Genomic DNA, 17,005 nt, shown 5'->3' with positions numbered 1-17,005 from the left:
TTGTAGCGGCTCCTCGGATGATGTACACCTGCCCCAGAGCGCAGCAGCCTCATTCCTGCAGTCTGGACCTCCAGATTCCCGACCATTCCTGCCACCCCGGCCCCACCTTTGCTCCCGGCCAGAGTGGGGGCTCCCCCTGCCCATCCTTGAACTTGGGAAAAGGTACCAAGAGTCAGCTGGCTACTGGAGCCTCTAAACAGACGACTCTGGGGGGGCCGACAACAGGAGGAAAAGAATAGGGCAGGGGAGAGGGGAGAGGGGAGAGGCCCACTCTCGGCTGGAAGCCCCCGCCCCAACCCCCCAGCTCAGGCGTCCTCAGCACTCACCCAAGAGCATTCTCTGCCTTTGGAGGAACCGCTGAGCGCAGAGTGAGAAGCGAATGAGACCCAGCCGGAGAGCGACAGAGGGAAGGGGTGGGGGAGTGGAGGGACAGGAGGGGAGGGTGCGAGGGAGGGGCTCCTGCTTCTGCTGGGAAGCCACGGTTACCGGGCCCTGTCTCCCCTCTCCAGGAAGGCGCTGCCTGTTCCCTGGTTTCCCCATCCCAACCACCGGTGGCAAGAACAGGGCGCTTCTTCCCCGAAGGTATGGGGACAGGGGGAGGGTGTCCGGGGACCTAGTGCCTCTTATACTGAAGCGAAGAGTTGACCCTGCCCACAGAGGCCTCCAGGACAGGAGGTGCTTCCAGCCCCTTCTCTGCCTGCCAGAAAATTCTTCTTGTGAACTTTGAAGCCCTGCCTCAGGGCTTGCTGCCGCAGGGGCCCCGTTCTCCTATCTAGCCTTACTTATCCTCTGCCCCCATCCCCTTTTTTTTGTTTTTGTTTTTTTTTATGGTACGCGGGCCTCTCACTGTTGTGGCCTCTCCCGTTGTGGAGCACAGGCTCCGGACGCGCAGGCTTAGCGGTCATGGCTCACAGGCCCAGCCGCTCTGCGGCATGTGGGATCTTCCCAGACCGGGGCACAAACCCGCGTCCCCTGCATCGGCAGGCGGACTCTCAACCACTGCGCCACCAGGGAAGCCCCCCCATCCCCTTTTATTTACCTCCTTTTGCTGCAGGGGAAACCGAGGCTCAGAGAGGGGGAAGCGAGCGCACGTGGCTTGCAGTTCAGTACCTGGACTGCCGGACCTGCTACCTGGGCAATGCCAGGAAGCGGGGAAGGGGTGTTCATCTGATCACCTAGAACTTCTGACGCGCCTCATCTGCCCGCACCCTTCCCTCCCACCCATCTTTTCTCTTCTGATTTGGCTTCTTCCTCCCCCTCCTCTTCCTGAAACCTGCGGGCTCCTAACTCACCTGAGCACCTGGTGCCGGGAGGGGGGTGGAATGCGGGAGAGGAGACAGCCCAGCCACAGCTGGATCCAGTCTCGCATTCCAAGCCCGGGTCCCAGCGCTAGCCCCCCACCCCCCCAGCATCCTGTCTCCACCAGACAATAACCCGTAATCTCTGGAGTAGCCGGTTCTCAAGCTGCAAAGAAGGTCTGGGGAGGGGGTGGCGGCAGCAGCCCCTGAAAACAGGTTTGTTAGGAAGAGGCTCTGTGGGAGGAAGGACTTGCTGGTGTGGGGAGAGGAAGGAAACTCAAGCCCAGAGCTAATTAACCCACCCAGAGACACAGACGGAACCTTTGTCTTCTGCGGGGGCAGGGATCTGAGCTAAGCCCCCTAATTTCCACCCAGACAGCTTTGCCTTTCCTGGTGGCCCCTGGGGGGAGGTGCTGATGGTCAGGTTCACATCTGTGAGGGGTTGCTGTCCAGGGAGAGTGAGGGCACCGCCATCACCGGCCACTTAAGGAGAACCGCAGGAGGCACTGGTTAGACCCCAAGAACTTCTTAGTGGCCTTGCGGGAGCCAAGGTGAAACAGGCATGCAGAGGCCTCGGGATGGGTTGGGAGGGGTGCTGAGGAGGAACTGGAAACCCAGGGAGATACTGAAGCCACGGGGGGACAGGCTGGAGGGCTTCCGGGGCCTCCTGATGGGACTGAAATTAATCCATCTGCGGGGAGTGGAGGGAGAGGAGCTCATCAAGCCAGTGACTCAGGGGTGACCCAAGCTCAAGGCCTTTGATCTCTGGGGCTCAGAATGCAGCCGGAGGCTTCTGCAGTCAAAGACTAGGAGAGGAGGTGGAGGGGCTGCTTAGAATGGGATCTAGGAGAGGTCTGAGGGCGCAGGACCGGGGACAGCCTCCATCTGCCACTCTGATGCCTTCCCGTCCCCAAAGGCACAGGGGTGTCTGGTACAGCTGCAGCCAACTTTGCCCTGAAATCCAATATAGTCTGACTCTGTCTCCGCTTTCTTGTCCCCGTTAGTGTCTACCCTGTGCTCCCCACCCGAGTCCCGTCTGGCCATTTCGGTAAGCCAGAGCTTAAGTCATTTTTGAAATCTCCTTCTCTCCCCACTGGTGTCATGTTGCAATGGTGGGGAACAGGGGATGCGCCCTAAATTGGGCAGCTGGGTCAGTCCTGCCAAGAGACAGGGGGAGGAACCAGTTGGACTTAGAAGGCTCCCCTCCCTGTCCCAAGCCAGCCTAAGCAGAGCGGGCGATGGCTGGCATCTCCCCATTGTTCAGTTGAGGACACCAAGGCATGGGTTCTGAGCACTTGAACTGCCTGTCACGGGAGCTGGTCTGCCTGCGCTGGGCCATCCCTCCTCCCCCTTCCTGAAACATTAAGGCTCTATCTCTCTTAAGGTATGCTGCTCTCCTCAGCAGCAAGGTGGGGAAGGCACGTGAGGGACAGGATTCAGAGTCAGAGATGCTGGGATCTGAACCTCGCTGTGGCCTCAGGCCTGTTGCTTACACTCTCTGAGTTCTAGTATCTTAGTTTCTAAAGTGAGGGCTGAATGCCAGTCAGCTACGCCCAGGGATGGCTGGGTGAGGAGGGAATGCTGTGCTGCTTGTGGAAGTGCTTTGCAAACAGTTCATCTCCTAAGTACATGCTCATTGGCCCTGGGGGTAGGTCACAGCTCTTTCCCCAAGGTCCAGGTCCAGGTGTCCGTCCCCCAAGCCCAGTGCTGGCCCAACATCTACACTAGAGGTTGGAGGTAGGAGGGTTGAGGCAGCAAACCTTTCTCTCTACAGATGTTCAAGAACTACCTAAAATTGTTTAGGGGTACGCGCACGCACGCATGTGTGTGTGTGTGTGTGTGTGTGTGTGTGTGATGGTCAATAGGGTCATTGAGTTCAACCACATTGAGGCGGAGGTTCCTGGTGCCCACACCTCCCATGGGGGGCAGGTAGGGTGAAAGATGGCTCATTCCTGAAGGATGAAAGGGTCTGCTGTGTGGGAGACAGATCGGGAGGAGGGCAGGTGGGGGAATGACCTGGAGGAGGGGCTGGGGAAGGGTGCGGTTCCTGCTGTTTCCCCATCCTGTGCTGTTTCCCCTTCCTAGGTGTTCCAGGCTGACTCATGGTGGGCAGCTGGGTGAGGCTGAGTAAGGAGGCCTCTGACACAGGCATTGGTGAGGAAGCTGAGAGAGGGGACAGCCGCCCCCCATATCTCCCTCCCACAGATGGCCTCAGGGACAGGATCCTCCACACAGGATCCCGCCTCACTGCCCGTGACGGCCTGTCACTGTGCAAGGCGCCAGCCCCCCCAGACCCCTAATCAGACTGACAGCTCCAGGAGGCCTCCCAGAAAGGGAGCCTCGAAGGGGCATGACTGGGCCGTCACCCCCACCACTTCAGCACCCTCCCAGGGAAGGGGCGGCCCTCCTGGCTGCCACAGGACTGAGATCTCAGGTGTCCAGGAACAAAGCCCTGCGTTCAGGGCTCCTCACACTTTGCCTCAAGCTGCCTGAAAGTAGACGTGACTCTCTCCATTTCCGGAGGGTGCCCCAGTCAGCCATGCCCTCAGGGCTCTCTGCTCTGGTCCAGCCTCCTTGAGAGGACTTCCGCATGACTGAGGTCCCCACTCCCTCACCCCTGGGGAAAGTTGCTAGCATTGGGCTGCCTCTCCCACCCCCAACTCCCAGAGGGCCAAGGAGACAGGAGAGTCCTTGGAGGGGGGTGGTTTGCTGGGGGGTCATGACCTGAAGTAGGGTCAAAGATAAGCAGGCCAAGGGACTTCCCTGGCAGTCCAGTGGTTAAGACTCCGTGGTTCCAATGCAGGGGGCACGGGTTTGATCCCTGGTCAGGGAACTATGATCCCACGTGCCTCTTGGTGTGGCCAAAAAAAAGATAACCAGGCCAATGGAACACAGGTTCTCCGCTGGAGCCCCGGGATTCCAGGGCTCCCAGAAATCTGAGGATGCAACATCCTCGCTCTAGTCACAGCCATCACCCCCCGGCCCACCATGCTCCCACAGTGCCGCTCACTCCTCTTAGCATGGTAGTGGGGGATGGTCTGGCCCCGTGGCTGTCTTTCCCTCCAGACCGTGAATGCCCAGCACTGCTCAGTACAGAATCCCAGCATCCTGCACGGGGCCAGCGCAGGGCTGGAAGGCTGGTGATGCAGGACAGGTGACTGGAGGGCCAATGACTTACGAGGTGTTGTTTAACAATCTCGGGGGGGAGTACCAGGCATCGTGTCTCCTGGTGACCCCCCCAAACCTACCCTGTACTCGGGGGATAAGGACTGTGAGAAAAGGGAAGCCAAGTGAAGGGGGACCCCATCCCTCTGGGCAGCCTGTCCGTGGCCACCAGTGTCAGGTGCTGCGGTCCTTTTCCTCACACCCCACCTGCTCTCTCCACACTGGGATGGTGGGTGGGGGAGAGAAGGAAGGACCACTGCCCGGAAGGAAGGCCTGAAAAGCCAGAGTTAGAGGGGAGCAGGGGTGGGACCAAATCCTCTGGTCACAGGAATGGCCTTCCCCACCCACCCTTGCCTCCCTCTCAGCGCCCCCTTTCCGATGACGGAACTGTCCATCACAGCATCCCCTAAGCCAGAGTCATCCTGGGCACCTCCCTTCCCCTTGGCCCCACAGCCTGTCAGTCACCAAGTCCTGCAGAAAAGACCCCAGAATCTGGTTCCACCATCCTACCCCCTTCCTTCTCATGTACCCGCGAGACTCACCCTTCCCCCTCACCAGAGAACTCTAAAAACACTAACTACTCCGCTCAAAACACTTCAGCGACGCCTGTCACCTTCAGGACAAAGGCCAGATGCCCAGCCTGGCTTTGAGGACTTTACAGGCAGCCCCCGCTCACCTCCTGCCACGCCAGCCACTTGCCCAGCCCAGCACCACCTGTTGTCCCTGCCAAGCCATGGCCTCAGGCCTGGGTGCATTTGCTCTAGCTCAGGGGTCCCCAACCCCCGGGCCGCAGACTGGTATTGGTCCGTGGCCTGTTAGCAACCAGGCCGCACAGCAGGAGGTGAGCGGTGGGCTAGTGAATGAAGCTTCCTGTATATTTACAGCCACTCCCCATCGCTCGCATTACCACCTGAGCTCCGCCTCCTGTCAGATCAGCGGCAGCGCATTAGATTCTCAGAGGAGCGCAAAGCCTACTGTGAAGTGCACGCGCGAGGGATCTAGGCTGTGGGCTCCTTATGAGAATCTAATGCCTGATGATCTGGGGGGGAGCTGAGGCGGTGATGCTAGCGCTGGGGAGCGGCTGCAAATACAGATCATCATTAGCAGAGAGGTCTGACTGCACAGAGACCACAATAAATCAACTGCCTGCAGACTCATATCAAAACCCTATCCGTGGGGGGCTTCCCTGGTGGCGCAGTGGTTGAGAATCTGCCTGCCAATGCAAGGGACACAGGTTTGAGCCCTGGCCTGGGAAGATCCCACATGCCACGGAGCAACTAAGCCCGTGTGCCACAACTACTGAGCCTGAGCTCTAGAGCCCGCAAGCCACAACTACTTAGCCCGTGTGCCACAACTACTGAAGCCTGCGCGCCTAGAGCCTGTGCTCCACAACAAGAGAAGCCACGACAATGAGAAGCCCACGCGCTGAAACGAAGAGTAGCCCCCGCTCACCGCAACTAGAGAAAGCCCGCACATAGCAACAAAGACCCAACACAGCCAAAATAAATATATTTTTTTTAAAAAAAACAAAACCCTAGCAGTGAGTGGCAAGTGAAAACAAGCTCAGAGATCCCACTAATTCTGCATTATGGTGAGTTGTGTAATTATTTCATTATATATCGCAATGTAATAATAATAGAAATAAAGTGCACAATAAATGTAATGCACTTGAATCATTCCAAAACCATTCCCCCACCCCCCCAGTCCGTGGAAAAATTGTCTTCCACGAAACTGGTCCCCGGTGCCAAAAAGGTTGGGGACCACTGCTCTAGCTGCTCTAGCTGTCTCCCTGCCTGGGTGACAAGATCCAACAAGATCCACCTTCAGTGTCACTTCTCTGAAGCGTTCCCTGACTTATGTCAATTCACCTCTCCCTCCCACTTCTCAAAGGAGCCCATCCCCACATCTATGACGCCTGCTGTTATCTTGGACAAACTTGTCTGCATGTAGTTATCTAGACAGTTCTTTCCTAACAGGCAGCTCTGTTGCCTTTTAAAAAGACAAATTCCCAGACAAATGCTGTATGTTCTCACTTACATGCAGATTCTAAAAAAGCGGAACTCATAGACATAGAAGAGAGTAGAATGGTGGTTGCCAGGGGCTGGTGGTGGGGGAAATGGGGACATGTGGGTCAAAGGGTACAAAGTCCCAGCTGTAAGATAAATACGATCCAGGGATCTAGTGCACAGCACGGTGGCTGTAATTAGCAGAACTGCCTTATACGCTTGAAAGTTGTTAAGGAAGTAAATCTTAACTGTTATCTGTACACATACACTCAGAATTATGTGAGGGGATGGAGGTGTTAACTAACCTTACTGTGGTAATCATTTCGCAATATATACATGTATCAAATCATCACACTGTACCCCTTAAATTTACATTTGTTATATGTCAGTAATATCTCAATAAAGAAAAATACAAAAAAATAAAAAATACTACAAGGTCCTACTGTATAGCACAGGGAAATATACTCAATATTCAATATTTTGTAACAACCTAAAAGGGAAAAGAATCTGAAAAAGAACATATATACGTATATATATATATATATATACGTATATATATATATACGTATATATATATATGAATCACTGTGCTGTACCCCTGAAACTAACACAACATTGTAAATCAACTCTACTTCGATAGAAAAACAATAAAAATAAAAATATGAATACCCCCAATCAGCAGCTTGCACATAGTAAGCTGTCTGTAAGTATTTGATGAATTAATGAATGACTTTTGAACACACACACACACTCCAGAAACATCCATACAGTTGAATATGCCCTTATTCAGAGTCATATCCTGGGGTCCAGCTCCAAGTGCTCAGGTGGGGAAGATGGTACCAGCCCTTAGAGCATTCCCTGCTTTGCTTATTCAGTGACCTCTGCCTGCGAGGTCCCTTCTCCTCTGACCCCTGTTCCGAAGCTCACTGCAGCCCCCCTCCTTCGGGAGGCCTTTCGTGGTACCCCCAGGTAGAATTGCCCTTTCTCCTTTGTACCCCTGGGGTCATGTCCCATGTAGCACCCACAACACTCATCTGCTCATTTCGTATCTGTCTCAGCCTAAAAGACAGTTTCAGTCTTGGGGGCCGTGGCGGGAGGAGTAAGACTGGAACGTCTCCAGGCCCCAGCACAGTGTGGGGAGCACAGCGGGCATCCCATAAACACTCACCCAAACAACAGGCAGCCCTCAAGAGGTCAGAGTGCAGCCCTCTGGCAAAGCTACCAACCTGGGCTGCAGGGTGTGTGTGCAGGACATGCTTCTGGTGGCCGCCCCCAGGAACCAGGCAGAAGTTCCGGCCCTTCCTGCCTCTCACGCTGGGCCTGGTTCATAACCTGTTTCCCCTGCCGGCCAGCAGCCTGCTGCCCCTGGTTTCTCCCATGACTCCCATGTGCCTGTCAGCTGGAATCATACTCACGAATCCATTCACCCACTTCGCCCAGAAATCTGCCTTGCAGCCAGCGGCCCTCTTGCAGCCCAACCTCTGCAGAGTCATGCCAGCCAGGGAGAGGCCGAAATCCTGGCCAGGAGTCCAGTGGCCAAAGGGAGAGGGGCTTCTCCCCCCTCTTCCCCTGACCACCTCTCAGCCCTTAGTCGGAGTGTCGTGCACTTCGCTGACCCTGGCCTTCAGAGGCCAGAGCAGGAGCCCGGGACGCCCCGTAGGTGAGGCCCTTATCTGGAAAACTATCTGCTAGGGGGCTCCTGGCTGGAGAAATGCTGCTTAGGGGGCCTGGTCCTAAAAGACCCCACAGGGAGAGCCCCAGATCCCGAGGAGGCCTCGGACCTCAGGCCCTGAGAGACCCCATAGAGGGCTGTCCGGATGCAAAAAAACTTGACGGCATCTGGGGAACTTCAGACTCTAAGACCCCATGGAGGGTACCCCAGACCAAAAGACCCCACAGAGAGAGGCCACAGACCCAGAGCCCCTCACAGGGGCCCAGAACCAAATCTGTGGGAGCAGCGCCCCTCCACACTGACCTGGCCCCAGGGGCGTCTTTCCCAAGCTGAGCTGCCGCAGGCGCCTCTGGTGGGCCCGCCCCCCACAGTGCACCTGGGCCTGGGCTGCCGAGTTCAGCTGGATGTTGCAGACGTCGCAGAGGGTGTACGACGGCCGTTTTCTTTCCCGCTTGGGTTTAGGTGGTTCTGGAGGCCGAGGGGGGCACTCAGCAGCTGCAGATCCTCCGGGGGGCTCCTTCTCACCCGGGGGAGATGGGCTCAGTGGCCGCTTCATACCTGGGCAGATCGGGAGACAAGTAAACAAAGGCGAGTGCAACGAATACACAGAAGGAGCAAGAGGGCTTCGGGACCCAGAGATGCCTGTGCCCCAGATCCCAGCTGAAATTCCCTGGCCTTCTGAAAGCCGCAGCCCAAGGATGGCAAAAGGGAGCAGAAGGGGGGCTGTTTTAAACAAAGCAGCAGTAAAATGCAGGGGTATCTGCAAGAGTGTCAGAAATGGCCACACACTGGGGGGCCGACACCTGAGGGCTCAGAGCAAAGCGCTCAGAGGGAGAGCGGGGCTCTCAGAAAGCAGGCGACGTGGAGGGAGAGCCAGCAGAGAGGCTACTGGAGACACTAGCCTGGCCCAAGGACAGGCAGGCCTGTGGTGCCTGCTGGAGATGCAGGAGCTGCCCGCCAGAGGATGACTGCAGAAACCCAACCACCTCGTGCCCAGTGCCGGTGACATTCACAAACGGTGACAGTGTGTGAAGCCATCTCCACCCCTGCCCCACGTGGCTCCCGATGCCCCCTGCTGTTAGGGCAACAGTTGGTGTTTACACACACACACACACACACACACACACACACACACACACACACGTGGGTCGCGCACGCGCTGGGCCCTGCAGAGCATGCGCATCGCCCCTCCAGGCCCCTCCCCTTCTCCTTTCCGACTCACTTCTCTGAACCTTTCCCACCCACCGGACCTTTCTGCCTCTAACTGGCTCTATTCTGCCCCATGACCTTCCTCAGACTGAACTGGGTTGATTTTCACTTTCCTCCTGAATCTGTGTGGATGCTTCCTGCCTCTGCTTCAGATTGGGTATTTCCCGAGGGCAGGCCTGGTGTCCCCCTCACCAGGACAGAGAATTCCTGAGGTCAGGGACTGTGTCTCTCGCTCAGAGCTGGGGAGCCCCAAGGCTAGGGCCTGAGTGAGAAGTGACAGAGCCCATTTCTCTTGTATGGGCTGAATTATGTCTGGTGACCCCCACCCTGCCCCCCCCACAAATTCATACGTTGAAGTCCTAACTCCTAGTATCTCACAATGTGATTGGATTTGGAGAGAGGGTCTTTAAAGAGGTAATTAAGTTAAGATGAGGTCATTAGGGTGGTCCCTAATCCAATATGGCTGTTGTCCTTATAAGAAGAGGACATTTGGGGAATTCCCTGGCAGTGCAGTGGTTAGGCCTCCATGTCCTCACTGCCGAGGGCCCGGGTTAGATCCCTGGTTGGGGAATTAAGACCCCACAAGCCATGTGGCATAGCCAAAAAAAAAAAAACAAAAAAAAAAAAACAAAGAAAAGGAAATTTGGACAGAGACATTTACAGAGAGAAGACCATGGGAAGACACAGGGAGAAGATGGCCATCTGCAAGCAAAAGAACAAGGCCTTAGAAGAAACCAACTCTGCCTATACCTTGAGCCCAAACTTCTATCAAACTTCTATCCTCCAGAATTGGGAGAAAACAAATTTTTGGTATTTAAGCCACTCAGTCTGTGGTTCTTTGTTACAGCAGCCTAAGCGAACCAATACATCCTCCTAAAAGACATTTCCTGTGTCTTTAGACTTGTGTTCATTTTGCAAATTAGACCCAGTGAAGTCAAGTGATGCCATAACGTTCCCATAAGGCCACATGTCTAGTAGTGGAGCCCACATCTGAACAAAGAAAATTAATTTCTCAAGTTCACAGCCAAGAACCTTGCCTGCAGTCCTTGGACCCCACTCCCTGCTCTTAGTAAGCTGCTTGTCACTTTTGCAGGCAATGTTCCCACAAAATGGGCTGTCATGACGTGTGTGGGGACTGTGAGTGAATGGAACAGAGGGGCACAGTAATGAAGAGCACGTGCTCTGGGACTTCCCTGGTGGCACAGTGGTTAAGAATCCACCTACCAATGCGGGGAACACGGGTTCGAGCCATGGTCCGGGAACATCCCACATGCCGCGGGGCAACTAAGCCCATACGCCACAACTACTGAGCCCACACACCACAGCTACTGAAGCCCACGCGCCTAGAGCCCGTGCTCCGCAACGAGAAGCCACCGCAATGAGAAGTTCGCGCACCGCAACAAAGAGTAGCTCCCACTCACCACAACTAGAGGAAGCCTGCACACAGCAACGAAGACCCAATGCAGCCAAAAATTTAAAAAATTAAAATTAAAAAAATTAAAATTAAAAAAAAAAGAGCACGAGCTCTATATTGACCCCCACCTGGTTTCACATCTCAGCTCTGTCACTTACTGGTTGTGTGACCTGAGTCTCAGTCTTCTCATCTGTATATCTGTAAAATGGGGGTGATGAGGAACAGTTCCCAAGTCATAAGGGCACTGGGAGGATTAGACAAGCTGATCTATATAAAACGCCTCTCAGGGTCCTATAAACGTCAGCACATGGGAGTCATGGGAGAGACCAGGAACAGCAGGCTGCTGGCCGGCAGGGGAAACAGGTTATGAACCAGGCCCAGCGTGAGACACAGGAAGGGCCGGAACTTCTCCCTGGTTCCTGGGGGCGGCCACCAGAAGCAGGCCCTGCAGACGCCCACCTGGGCAACGGGACCTGTCCCAAATAAGGAAAGGCATATGCCCTGTCCCACTCCCACCCTATAGAAGGAAGGTATATGTGCCTCGACCAATCAGTAAAGGAAATTTTCACCTCGGACCATTCTTTTGTTTTCTGGCTATAAAAACTGATCAATAGCACATGTTCGGGCTCGACTCTCCCAGACTACTAGGAAGTCGGCCCGCTGTTCTGGCAGTGACCCTTCCCTCTAATAAATTCTATCTTCTTTACATTCTGCTTTGTGTCTGGAAATTCTTTTCCAACCCGCGTTCAGACCATGACAGCATGGAACAGACTTCCTTACAGCCCTCAGAAGGAACTAACCCTGATGACACTGATTTTAGACTTCCAGCCTCCAGAACTGTGAGACAAGACATTTCTATTGTTTAGGCCACCTGGTTTGTAGTGCTTTGTTATGGCAGCCCTAGAAAACGAATACACCATGGATCTGACCCTTGTGCAATCCTACGTGCCTGGTGACTTGAGGGACCCCGGCACTGTGCCTGGTGGTTTGGCTGGGCTGCAGTACAAGAGATAGCCTCCAGGTGGCGCAGAGAGCATCTAGCGGGAAGATAAGAGGTGGAACTCCTCCACACTCTTGAGGCAACTAGGTTGCCCCTCTGAGCCATGCCAAACTCCTGGGCACCATGTCTGGGGTCCAGGGGACAGCTCTGCCCACGGAGGGTACACTGGAAGGTCACTCCATCACCTTGTGAGAGTCTACCTCCTCTCACCTCTAGATGGAGGTCATCACAGCTATTCTCCTGCCTTTACAAGTCTTCCCCCACTCTCCCAGCAGGAAAGAGGAGCAGGAAGAAAGTACCAGGTATGGGTATTGGGAGGTGGGTCCAACCAGCCAGGGGGAAGAGGCTTCAGGGGGATGAGATTTTCCTGGCCATGCCCAGGAGAGCTGCCTGCTCCACCAGCAAGGGGACAGGGGTATTTTGAAATCTCAGTGCAACTTATGACAGGCAGGCCCAGGACATAGCCCAAGAGAGCAGACAAAAAATACCTGCCATGGGGCTGATTAAACCCCTGTGATATACAGCCTCTGAGCTCACAGAGCCCTCCTGGATCCCGGGGCTAATTGTGCCCCCCCCCACCCCCCCAGCCAGGCTGCTGGGGCTGCTGCAGCCTGCCCTGCCTAACCCCGGCTTCACAGCTGTCCTCTCAGGAGCTCCACAACTCCAGCTCAGCTAAGGCTCCCAGCAAGAAAATGTGGAGGGGTGGGCAATTTTTAGGGCACACACAGGTCAGTCTAACCCCTGCTGTGGGCATCAAGAGGCCAGTACACCCCCTGCTGGGCCCTATTCAGAACCAGCATGACTCACCCTCGCTGGACCCACATTTGGATAGGACACACTGACTTTAACAAAAGAGGAAATCGAGTCCCAGAGCAGGGGAGGGGACTTGCTTCAAAGTACATGGACAGGCAGTACAAGAACTGCTTCTGGAAGCTTCCCTACTTCCCTCTCTACCACTCAGCTGCCCAGACCACCTCTTCTTTATCATTACACCTCTGTTTACCGAGAGCTTACTGTGTGCCAGGTGCTTTACACACAGGATCTCTTTTAAACTTCACAACCCCATGAGGTGGGCACCATTATTGACCTATTATCCCACTTCATAGATTAGAGAACAAGCATGGAGAGGTTTCATGGCCCTGTCCCACCTCTCCTTAAAGCCTGCCAAGTCCTGATCTGAACTGCTGGGTGGGAAGGGGGGCTACGGATACAGAGAAGGGCTTCTGGGGAGGCTCAGGGATGCCCAGCCCCTACCTGGCAGGCAGGGAGGTGCTACACCCTGGGCAGGGAGAGTGGGGGCCAGAGCCAGAGAGGCTGGGAGTAAGGGGTGTGAAGACAGGGAGAGAATTGAACTTAACTTGGGAAAAGACCAGGTGAAAGCAGAGGAAAAGAGCATGCGTGTACCCAGGTGTCTGTCTGTCTGATTTACACGGGAAGCGGGTAAAGCTCCCTCTGTTCTCACCTTCCTTGAGAGATGGGCTGAGGCTGCAGCAGGGAGGGAGCCAGTACTTGAAGGCAGGCTCAAAGCAGCACTGGAGAGTTGATGGAGGCCAGGGCTGCTGTCTGCCTGTCTGTCTGTGTGTCCATCCATATGGAGCTAGAGGGGGTCAGAAAGGAGCACTCAGGCAGGCCCCAGGGCCCATTTCCATCCCTTCTTCCTGGGCGACAGTGGGCTTCAGGGCCCCAGGTTTCTTCTTTTCTTTTTCTTGTTTTGGCTGCATTGGGTCTTTGCTGCTGCGCTCGGGCTTTCTCTAGTTGCGGCGAGCGGGGACTACTCTTCGTTGTGGTACGTGGGCTTCTCACCACGGTGGCCTCTCTTCTTGCCCAGCACGGGCTCTAGGCGTGCGGGCTTCAGTAGTTGTGGCTCGCAGGCCCCAGAGCACAGGCTCAGTAGTTGTGGTGCCCGGACTCCGTTGCTCCGCGGCATGTGGGATCCTCCCGGACCAGGGCTCCAACCCGTGTCCCCCTGCACTGGCAGGTGGATTCTCAACCACTGCGCCACCAGAGAAGCCTCTCTTTTTTTCTTTTTAATTTATTTGGTTGCACCGGGTCTTCATTGCAGCACGCGGGCTTCTTAGTTGTGGCATTTGAACTCTTAGTTGTGGCATGCACGTAGGATCTAGTTCCCTGACCAGGGATTGAACCTGGGTCCCTTGCACCAGGAGCGCGGAGTCTTAACCACTGCACCACCAGGGAAGTCCCAGGGCCCCAGGTTTCAGTGGAGTCCTCGGGCACTGTGTGGGATTCTCTGACTGTACTATCCAAAGAGGGGTGGATAGAAAGAACTCTGGAGGCCGTAAGTGCAGAGCGGGGAGTTGTTTCAGCCGCAGCCTGGGGAAGGGTGTCCTCAGGAAAGCGCTGCTTTTGCCAAAGGGTTAACAGGAGAGGAAGGTTCTAGGCCTGTCTCCAGCCTTTGGCAGGGCATGAAGGGCTCCCTCACCAAACCCTTAATGAGCCCAACTACACTCCGGTATTTTTCCCCAGGTCTGTCAATATCTACCCTCCCGCCTCCCTGAGCCAGGTCCCAGGCCCTGCCTCTGAGAAGGGAGCCTGGCTGGCCAGCCAACCTTGGGCCAGTCCCTGCCCCTCTGGGCTTCAGTTCCCCTTCTTTAAAGAGAGAGGGTGGGGCTGGGCTAATCTCTTAGGTCCTTTGCAGGTGGGCAGTGGCAACACAGAGCAGCTGCCTCTCAGATTGGGGTGGGAGGGGGGAAGCCAAGTTGTATTTGTCTGTTTCAGCTGCCAGAGAAAGGCAGGGTGGGGATAGAGAAAGAACTGCCCTGTGGAGAGTGTCCATTGCCATCTGGGCACTGTGTAGACAGCACCTCCGTTAACCCTCATAACAACCCTGTGAGGCTTTACAAATGAGGAAACTGAGGCTCACAGTCGAAAAGAGAGGCAGGTGAAAAGGGTCAGTTCTGTACCATCCTATGCTAAAGGGGCAGGGGGTGCACACCGTGGTGGCCCCCATCCCCGTCACTCACAGGGTCACGAGCATGAGTGTGAGATTGTGCCTGGAAGAAGAGAGGCCTCATCCGTTCTCGTCCTGATGGAGTGTGAGCCCTCCTGGGCCTGGCTGCCCCCTCAGTGTCCCCAAGGAGCCACCACTGAGCATTTTGGTCTCTCTTTCCTGTCACTTCTACTCTCCCAAGGCTGACACTTTGCAGGGTGAGGAAGGGCAATAACTCACTTCAGTTGTGCGGCCACCATAGAGCGGCACCCAACATGGGATGGCCCAGAGAGCTGGGTTCTCTCAACTCACACAAAAGACTCCCCAGAGGAGTCAGAGACCCCCACCTCGAGGAGCGGGATGGCCCGAGTGGGGGCAGCCACGGCAACCCCCAACCCACACGTCCCTGCTTGGCCAGAACAGGAGGCCCTGGGGCTGGGCAACAGCCGGTCCAGGTGTCAGATGCGGCGGGGTGGGGATCCATTAGGCAAACCGAGACAGCCGTGTCTGTCTTCCCCCCCGAAGTGATGACAGAGAAAGCCGGTCACCTCTCCCTGGGGACTACTGGGTGCTGGGGATTTCAAGGGTGAGCTGGATAAGAGGTGCTGAAAGTCAACACTCCAGCTCCAAGGATGGGAGAGAGGGGGCATGGGAGGTGACAGAGAGAGATGGCCCAGAGATGAGGTCACCGTCCCCCCTGACCCTCTCTTCCCCCAATCTGTCCTCACCCCCTATTGGCTGGGAGTCCCAGAGGGGCTCCTTCCCTCCTGACACCCCCAGAGATAAGGGCTGCCTCTCCTGGACACTGAGACTCCCCTGAAAGACCCTCAGGCCACCCTCAGGAAGGAAGTCCTTCTTGCAGTCTAAGCTGCATCCCTCCTGCAGGGTCCACAGTGGCAACACAGAACAGCTGCCTCTGAGGTGGGGGTGGGGGAGGGGGTATGAGCCTCAGTACCCCCTGTTCTAGCCTCTGCCGCCAGGCAAGGCCTAGGAACCTTCCTTGTTGTGCAGGAGACCCTCCACACCGCCTGCCCAGGACGCTGGCACAGCTCAGCCTCATCCACCGCCTGCTCGCCCAGCACAACTCCCCATAAGACTGAACAGCGGCTCCCCCAATCCGTGCTCCCCATCGCGATTGTCCCACAATGGGGAGCACCTCCCTATCAGCACTTCCAAGTTGGGGCTGAGTGAATGCGTCCTGAGAGCCAGAGGAAGGAGGGTTGAGACGTCCTAGGACTGTTTGAGAGTTGTGGGTGGGAGAGAGAACCCTGCCTCCCCCTTGGACCGCGAGGGCCAACCTCTGCCCCTGACCCTGACAGAAGAGGAAGCATTCTGCTTGAAGGGGGAGGGGCGGGCAGGAAGGCTTCCAAAGACGGTGAATGAGGGGGATGGGACCCGGGGGTGGAGAGCACACTCTTTGCACCCCTGCCCCAAAAGACAACAGATCTCCCATCCCCCACCCCTTCCATTCTACTCTATCCCAGGGGCTAGTAAGGGGGGGTTGATTTTTGGAGTCTCTAAACAACTTAGACGAAGAAGGTAGGTTATTTGGTGGAGCCCCCTGTCTGCAGAGAACGGTCCCCTCCTTTTTAGGATGAGAGTCTCACCGTCTCTGCCCCGTGGTCCCCAGCCTCCCTTCCCCTACCTCCTGGGAGCTGGAAGTCCTCTGGCCATCACCCTTGTCCCAGCTCCCAACCTCTGTTTCCGGTTAAGTCGTGATTCTTGTCTCCCACCTTCCCCCAACACAAGGCGGGGCAGGGTCCTCGCCGCTGCCACCAGCCCTACAGAGACACCAAAACCGCCAACCCGCGCGCGGGCCCCCTCGGGTGCTCAGCCCCAGCGGCGCGTCGGTCCCGGTTGGGGAGCCAGGAGTGCGGTCCCACGGCCCGCGCCCGCCCCTACCTGAAGGGCGCTCCCGACCGGAGCGGGGCCGCATCCAGCCGCCCGCGGCCACCCGGGGCGATCTGGATTCTCGGCTCCCAGAGGTGAGCGGCGGGTGAGTCCCGGGCCCCCGCGTCCCGGGGCAGCCGCGGAGTCTCCGGAGCCCGCCCCTGGGCGGCCCGCGGGAAGCAGGTGCCAGGAGCCACGCGCCCCGAACGGAGGGCAGGCGAGCAGGCTGGGAGAGGGGCTGCTCCCCTCGATGGGGCTCCCCAGGAAGGAGAGGAGGGGAGACCCAGGGACTCTCCTGGTGGCGGGGCTGGGCCCATGGGTGAGTATCCTCCCTACCCCTGGCTGGCCAGTCCTGAGCGCTCCTCGCCTTCGGAGGGGTCCCAGAGCTTAGGGGAGGGGACCCC

General features: G+C 56.4%; 1 protein-coding gene across 5 annotated transcripts in view; it reads right to left on the bottom strand.

The window, feature by feature from the left end:
• The window catches only part of ZNF385C (zinc finger protein 385C), a 56,669-nt gene that overhangs the window by 21,659 nt on the left and 18,005 nt on the right, over nucleotides 1-17,005 (bottom strand). For 4 of the 5 annotated variants that reach the window (XM_049702619.1, XM_049702622.1, XM_049702621.1 and 1 more), the window contains exon 2: nucleotides 8,445-8,699. In XM_049702619.1, the coding sequence (XP_049558576.1) occupies nucleotides 8,445-8,697 (253 nt within the window). In that variant the 5' untranslated portion in view covers nucleotides 8,698-8,699. Of the gene's footprint in view, nucleotides 1-8,444; nucleotides 8,700-13,226; nucleotides 13,345-17,005 lie in introns of those variants that run through there. The other variant, XM_049702620.1, reaches the window with a different exon arrangement.

This window comes from Orcinus orca, chromosome 19 (assembly GCF_937001465.1).
Source record: "Orcinus orca chromosome 19, mOrcOrc1.1, whole genome shotgun sequence".
Taxonomy (NCBI): Eukaryota; Metazoa; Chordata; class Mammalia; order Artiodactyla; family Delphinidae; genus Orcinus; species Orcinus orca.
Note: the sequence above shows the minus strand (reverse complement) of the source record. Positions and strands in the feature narration are given on the sequence as shown.